Source organism: Pogonomyrmex barbatus, unplaced genomic scaffold, assembly GCF_055798465.1.
Source record: "Pogonomyrmex barbatus isolate J1 unplaced genomic scaffold, ASM5579846v1 scaffold1, whole genome shotgun sequence".
NCBI lineage: Eukaryota > Metazoa > Arthropoda > Insecta > Hymenoptera > Formicidae > Pogonomyrmex > Pogonomyrmex barbatus.
In genome coordinates, this window is record NW_028297098.1 from 18,503,925 (window position 1) to 18,512,022 (window position 8,098).

The window sequence follows — 8,098 nt, forward strand, 5'->3', positions numbered from 1 at the left end:
TACGATAACACGGATTATCGACACTTTATATTCTATTCATTAATATTCTTATTTATTAAATCAAAATGAGATCATTATGATATAAAAGTATAATGCAACTTTGATATATATATATATATATGCGTTCGAAGGGTTCAAAGTACAAAGCGGCGTATGAGACTATAAAATGCGAATCTTGATAAATAAAATAATAAGAGCAAGATCGATAAAAAATGTTATTAAATACATAAACATCTTGCGATTAGAATTATCGTGCGAGCGATAAAGAGATAATTATATCTCTCGAACAGCTGATTTCGTCATTGGTTTATCCGATTAAAATCAATCTCGCTCTCGTAGGAGGAAGTTACTCGTGTCCGCGATTACATACGCTTTGTTAAAACATTCATGAGTCACGTTTTCGCACGTTTTCGACAGAATCGAAATGAGTAGAACGTACATTTCCGTTGTCGTTTCACCGTCGATTCCATTATCAGTTGTGTTTCAACTTGTTCGACTTTCGCGCATAAATATCATTCCGTTCTAGGTTTCGCAATTTGTGTTGCTTATACTTGCGATTTTATTTTTAACCGCGACGGTCATAATTTTTTTCTACGTAAAATGTCACATGATTCGAGAGTACGACGCGGGGGAAACCGCCATGCCAGAAACAAAGTTGCTAGAACGAAACTAGAATGAATGTTAGATTTACCTAAAAGATGACGAAAAGAACAAATCAGAATTTTCGCGTCCAAAACTAGTTAACGCTAAATTTTGTCGTAGTGAAAATAGGAAATTTAATTTATATCAAATTGTATTACGCGAATGCTTCCTTTGTGGAATGTTGAGCGAGATTCGTCTTGAAGCGGCAAATAAATATAGCCCCTTTCTTTGTTCAGAATGAATATAGCTTCGAATATCAACTACTTTCAAATTGTATATAATTCATAATGCTTAAGTCCATTCTAAACAACCTGTATTTCGCAAAAACTCTTTAAATCTTTAAAAAAATTTTTTTTTTAATTCAATGACTAATAAAATTATATTTATATGCCGTTTTTAAATAGTACATATAATTGTAACAATATTCAGAGGATATCACAAAAGTAAATTACATATATTCTTTTCGTATTCATATTTGAGATATACATTATATTATATAAAAAATATATTTCAAATTTTTTTTCCATAGTATATATAGATTATTCTAATATATAGGATGTATATTTTGAAAAAAAAAAAAATATATATATATATATATATATTCTTATATATTTCTTAATAATACTGAACATATATATTAAATGTAGACATATTTCTCAGGTAATAAAAACATGATATATAAATATTACATGATATATATATATATATTTTTTTTTTTTCACTAATGTCATATATAATTTTTAATAGCTTTAATTTGTAATTAATTTTATATAACATTTCGAATGTAAGGAATTTACTTTTACGATATTCTCTAAACATTTTCAAAATCTACATGAACTATTAGAGCTATTATATTTTTTTTATTTACATATAATTCTGATTTTTCAAGTATTTTTCATCATGAAGTCATAAGATTCTGTCCTATATTTCGTAAATCCTAAAGATCACCTAAAACAGAGAAAATCCTAAATAAACAAGCCTAATTTATATTCTAATATCATAAATAACACAGTAAAGATAACTGATATTAAAATATTTACTGACAATTTAATATTTCTCTAACTACATGATGTGGAAAATTTTCAGTCTACCCAGCGAGAGAGATACGGCATAATAATTTTATTCTAAACAAATACGATCCTGCGACGAGAACGATTTCCGCGCGATATGATTGGTCGTCGCGATCACTCAACAGTGTGTGCGCGCCTGAATGTGCACGCTGTCGATGGATTAGTGGTCGCCGAATTGCGTATGATCGTGCGAGCGTCGCCGAACATTGCCGAAGGCACGAATCGCGCACCAAGCCGAGAAGGGTAGGGATGATCGCTGAGGTTGTGGCGATTCGCCGTTCAGCTGTCGATCGGTCGGTGTCACCTTCTGAGATTATTGTCTATTCACGAGAACGCCCAAACGTCGGCCAACCACGCGATAACATAACTGCGCGCAACTTGTGTTGTGAAACTACGTCTTCGCTACATCTTCAATTCGCTTTGGACTGACGGGGTGACGAGGTGTTGTTGGAAGCATGAAGGAATTTCTGATCGCGCTCAGCGCGATTCTGGCCGGTGAGTTGACGTTCTGCGGGCGTTTCTCGTCCGCTTCTCGGCGGGCGATTTTTTTTTTGTCTCTCTTTCTCTCTGTGAACGATTAGTCTCTGCGTCATGCCTGTTATCCGTTGTCAGCGCGTCAATTTCGACTTTGATGCGCATTTCCTCTCGGAGTGCTTTTTGTTTGGCGCGTGTTCGCGCACACATAATCTATATTTGTACTTCCATGTCGTAAACATCGCGATGTTTAGTTTTATCTGCGAGCGATATTTAGCTTCGTCCAATCGAGAGATGTTTAGCTGCCAATGTCGACGACCTCTGAATCCATCGAAAGTCCTTTTTCCTCTTTTCCGTCTGGTGTGGAATTCTCTTCTGTGTCCTCCCCTCCCCCGCTTTTCTTGTCTTTTGTTAATACGGTCTTTCTGTCTCGCTCTCCGTCCTTCTCGTGCTGCCGGGTAATCATGTTTCTGTTACTCATTGCAAAGGAACTCTAGTTTCTAGGATGACTCAGATGATTTGAGCTTGTAATTTATTAATTTAGATATAATACGCCATTATTGATGCAATATTGCTTTGTGACAATAACATGATAATGTATTGATAATGCTTGTCATCGAATGATTGATAAGTGTGCTCTTTTGACGAGAAAATAATGTCTTAATTTTCAGTATGTGCAGCTCACGTGGTGATAACCGCTGAATCTAAAGATGATGGTCTTTTGGGTAGAGACGAATGTACGTGGGGTCCAAGTTACTGGTGCGAGAATCTAAAGTAAGTTTTAATAATTCTTTAATTTCATTCTTTAATTTCTTTCTTTATATTATGAAAAAAATAGTAAAAAAATTAAATTGATTTGTGAAACAATTTGAAATGTATTTTATATATATATATATATATATACATACACATACATACACACATATATACGTGTGTGTGTGTGTGTGTGTGTGTGTGTAAAATATATATAAATGATGTATATTGTTGTTAAATAAACAGTAATGGTAATAATAAAACATGGAAATTAAAATATTTTATATTTTTTTGTTTAATTAAATTTTTATCATTGATATGACTAATATAAAATGGATTATATTATGTTAAATAAATAATTATAATAGGACAGCCAAAGGATGTAGCGCTGTAAATCATTGTATCCATCGGTATTGGGAACAGATGGAAGTTCCAGAGGATAATGATACTGTGTGTGGAATTTGTAAAGATATGGTGCAACAAGCACGGGATCAATTGGAGAGCAATCAGACTCAACAAGACTTGAAAGATGTCTTTGAAGGAAGCTGCAAACTGATTCATGTTAAACCAATCGTTGAGGAATGTATCAAAATTGTGGATCAATTTATTCCTGAACTTGTAGAAACGTTGGCATCTCAAATGAATCCAACTGTTGTTTGCTCTGTAGCAGGACTTTGTAATAATGCTCATATTGATAAAATGCTTGAACAGTATCAAATACTAGTAAAGGTAAGGACATATAATCCAAGAATTAATTTAAATTTTGGATCTTAGCTCTAACACTGTGGTTGCTTTAATACTGAGCCTATTTAGCACAATAGTTTGTTTTATATATTTAAATTTATCTCTCTAAATTTATTGACTAAAAGTTTTATTTTTTTTAATAAGTTGATTATATCAATCAAATCATCAAATAATCATCAAATAACTTATTAACCTTCTTATAAATATTATATCTTTGAGTATTTTTAAATACTTTTGATTAGATTGGAATTTAACTTTGCCATAACACATATATTTTATTTAATTATCTCGGTAATAAAATTTATAAATGCTATATTTTATCGGTATATTTGTAAAACAATAGATAAAAGAATGTCAATTATAATTAGTAAAATGACAGAGTATATATTATATTTGTAGAAGGACGAGACAAAGTCGATTTTATTAAAGAATGATGAACTTGAGCCTGACGAGTGTACCAAGTGCTACACGATAGCAAAGTATATGGAAAATAAGTTACATCAAACACCACGGAATACAATGCTTCTGCAATTTTTAAATGTGTGCGGTCAACTTGATTCTTTCTCAGATGCCTGCTCAGCCATTGTTATGACTCATTTTGAAGCCATTTATGATCATCTACAGAATAATTTCAACGCGGATAACATATGTCACTTGTCAGGGCAATGCAGCAACAAGTACCATAAACACGAGGATAATACAGATGAAGTAAGTATGTTAATAATATTTATAATTTATGATTGTTTATTAATTATATATTGCAATAATTAGATTCCACAGGTAGAGATAACACCATTATCAAGTGTAGGCATGGTAGAAGTGGGAGACGATCTTCCATGTAAGTTGTGTGAACAACTTGTAGGTCATTTGAAAGATCTTCTAGTTGCAAACACGACAGAGACAGAATTTAAACAAATTCTATTGGGTTTGTGTAAACAAACAAAATCTTTTGCCGACGAGGTTTGTAGTTTAAATAAATTGTCATATATTATTTCATGTATTTAATAATTAATAAAAATAACTTCTAGTGTAAAGCCATTGTTGATGAGTATTACGCACAAATTTATGAATATCTTACGAAAGGACTGGACAGTAATATTGTCTGTCAGATGTCTGGAGTTTGTCCTGGACCAGGCAAAATGATAGAAGTAAGAATATACTATCGTATTTTATAAATAATAAAATATGTTTTTCAAATTGAAAAACAATATTTTATTTCGCATTCTATGTTAAAATAGGGACCAATCTGGCCTTTGGTTCCATTGGAAGCAGCAAAATTAGGAATGTCTATAATGAAGGAAGAACAACCGAAGAAAGAGGAAATTGAAGTTACTATTGGCAAAGAATATCCAAAATTGGAAGCTGAAAAAATGCAATTGCCAATTGAAAGATTAATGCCATTTCCTTTATTGCAATCCGAAAGTGTTAATGGAATGAAAGCATGTACATTATGCGAATATCTATTGCATTATATACAAGATAGTCTTACAAATCCGGTTAATGAGGTAATAAATGAGGGAATAATGAAATAATAAATATTGTAAGAATGGTGTGTGCGTGTGCGTGCGTGCGTGAGCATGCGTGCGCGCGTGGTATTACAATTTAATTTTTTTATTTATTTATTAAAATTATTTATTAAAACTATTTATTAAAACTATTTATTAAAACTTTTACTTATGTAAGTATATATTAAAATTTAAGGAAAAAGTGAAACATTTTCTTGGAAAAGTATGTACAAAGGTACCTTCTTCCATTAAAGGCGAATGTCAAGAATTCATAAATACTTATGGAGATGCAGTCGTAGCTATACTTGTCCAGGAAATTGATCCATCGCAGGTAATTGTACTTTTCTTAAAAAAATATATATATAATATAGGGTTCAATAAATAATTTATCTATGATTATTTAAGGTTTGCCCTATGATACATATTTGTCCATCGGAGGCGTTATTAAACATGTGGGAAAAAATTCCTAAGGATTTTACTCTTACAAAAGTAGAAGATAAACCTAATTGTCCACTCTGTTTGCTTGCAGTAACACAAATTTATGATGTTATTAAAAATAATAGAACTGAGGTAATTTGCTATTTATTATATTTAATTATATTTAATTAGTAGTATATTTATAATTAGATTATACAATCCATTTAATATAACATTAATATTATAGGCTAACATTGAAGCTGAATTGGATAAATTATGTAATCATTTACCACATAGTTTGACAGATCAATGTACTGATTTTGTAAAGTCATATAGCAAAGAACTCGTAGAGATGCTACTTGCAGATTTATCTCCTCAGGAAGTATGCGCCTACCTTCATTTGTGTGATCCAACCAAAGATCCTGGTCCAAAATTCAATTATATTGATAAAGATGGAGAGATATGTAAGTTATTTTTTAAAATATATGAGGAACGCATAATTTGTTATATAGTTACTTTTTTTAAATAAGAAAGCCCTTTTAACTTTTTTTTTATATTTTAGTGACCAATGAGATATCTGAATATCCATTACATATAATTCAGCCCACAAGTATTTTAGACGATGGAGTATGTATAATATGTGAATTTGCAATGCAATATATCGAGAAAGCGATTGGTAATAAAAAGACGCGAGATAAGATCGAAACGGCGGTACATAGTGTATGCAATCATTTACCTAAAACAGTTTCTAAAGAATGCAACGACTTTGTGGATGAGTACGCTGATGCTCTGATAAGTGTCCTCTCGAATGATATCAGTCCTAAAGAGGCTTGTACTGTGTTAGGTTTATGCAAAGTGAGCATGGAACAAATTCAAGGTATAAATGATAAAATATTACATAATTTTTGTAAATAAAAAATGAATAAATATTATATTCTTATAAAATACATTTCTTTCAAAATTGTATTGCGGTTTGCGAGTTATTGTTGTATTATAAACCATTATTAATATTAACATATGAATATTGCAATTTATTTCATCAGAGTGAAAATAACCTAATACTCTTGCAAACTACAATTTTGATAATATATAGTATTATAATATAGGATTAATGGAATGTATTTATTTAGTCTTATAAATGAGATTTATTTTGGTCCTATAGAATCTGTATCTGAATGTGCCTTATGTCGAGCAATTATATCACAAATTGATAAGATATTAGGTGATCGAAGAGTGGATGCTGAAATCGAGGAAGCTGTTAAGAAAGTGTGCAAATATCTGCCATTAGATAAACGAGATAAGGTAACATCTTATGAGATTTAAAAAAAGGAGCAAATTATTTATTTTCCTCTAATTTATATATCATCAATTATATCAATATAAATTTATATATTAAATTTATACATTAAATTTATACAGTGCAACAAGATGGTGGAAATCTACGGGCCAAGTATAATAAATATGCTGAAAGATCATGTGGATAGTGAAAAGATGTGCAGTAAAATGGCTTTATGCTCTTCCAATGATTATTTTGCGATGGTATTTAAGAGTCCACGTACGTCACGATCAATCAACGACATAAAAAAATGCACATGGGGCAAATCGTTTGTGTGCGGAAATGAGGAGTTAGCGCGACTTTGTAACGTAAGTACACGAAAGCACGAATTTATTAAGAATTAAGGATTGATGAACATAGTTCTGAAATTATTTTTTTAAATTTAGCTTACGAAACAGTGCGAAGATTACCGCAAGAATGGCGAAGTTGCATAAGTTGCATCAATGTGAGCGATACAACTACAAATTGGAAGCAAACTTAAGAAGTGAAAACGAAGAATGACAAGCTACGCTCTTCGGATGGAAATCAGATTTTCCGGAGATATTAGCCATAGTGATTAGCCTATTTCATGTTATAATATTATATATCGATGATCTTTATATTAAATCTCTAACTCTGTATATAAGCACTCAAGTGATTTTCAATCTGTGTAAGCACGACAAATGCCATGCGCTTTGTTTTGAACTAAATATTACGCATAGTTTGCCGTACTTAAGTTGTGTTGACGTCACCAAATTGTAATTTTTTAATAGCGCTACGAGAATTCATCTTCTCCGTCTGAAATACAATAAGTCTCTTTGCTCTTTTTTTTTTATATATATATATAATCAAAAGGGTATATTAAAAGATGTAGGCTGTCCCGTCTCTGCATATTTTTTTTTTTTTTTTTTTTTCATTCAAACCGATAACAATGATCTGATTTAGCTGTGATAATGGTTAAATAAAGGATAAAAAATGTAACTTGCTTCTGTGTATGAATTATATATTCCTTAAAATGTATGATTAAATTTGTATTTGTTAATAAAGGGTTTAATAAAGGTGATTTGCATGGAATTTTAATTGTAAAATTTTCCGAATAAAAGTTCTCTAATTTTTTAGAAACAATATTTCTTTAAAAATTCAAATTCGCACTCTTATTTTTTTCTCTTCTTGATATC

At 31.0% G+C, this 8,098-nt stretch overlaps 1 protein-coding gene across 2 annotated transcripts; it reads left to right on the forward strand.

Annotated features, from left to right (window-relative positions):
- Positions 1 to 1,950: 1,950 nt before the first annotated feature.
- On the forward strand, positions 1,951 to 7,983 carry Sap-r (prosaposin). Of its 2 annotated transcripts, none has more exons than XM_011636063.3 (14): positions 1,951 to 2,207; positions 2,858 to 2,960; positions 3,308 to 3,668; positions 4,083 to 4,391; positions 4,464 to 4,643; positions 4,712 to 4,831; positions 4,922 to 5,188; positions 5,385 to 5,519; positions 5,594 to 5,758; positions 5,853 to 6,069; positions 6,168 to 6,482; positions 6,768 to 6,907; positions 7,025 to 7,249; positions 7,328 to 7,983. In XM_011636063.3, the coding sequence occupies exons 1-14, from the start codon at positions 2,168 to 2,170 to the stop codon at positions 7,373 to 7,375; spliced, it is 2,625 nt and encodes an 874-aa protein (XP_011634365.2). In that variant the 5' UTR covers positions 1,951 to 2,167; the 3' UTR covers positions 7,376 to 7,983. The 2 variants fall into 2 exon arrangements, with proteins under 2 accessions (XP_011634365.2, XP_011634364.2); XM_011636062.3 differs by having other exon boundaries at positions 1,952 to 2,207; positions 4,455 to 4,643.
- Positions 7,984 to 8,098: the final 115 nt, after the last annotated feature.

Excerpts from the sequence above, each read along its gene's own strand:
- Sap-r (XM_011636062.3), top strand. The coding sequence starts at position 2,168 with ATGAAGGAATTTCTGATCGCGCTCAGCGCGATTCTGGCCG. Across the intron at positions 3,669-4,082 it reads AGTATCAAATACTAGTAAAG|AAGGACGAGACAAAGTCGAT; the intron begins GTAAGGACATAT and ends TTATATTTGTAG. Across the intron at positions 6,483-6,767 it reads GAGCATGGAACAAATTCAAG|AATCTGTATCTGAATGTGCC; the intron begins GTATAAATGATA and ends TTGGTCCTATAG.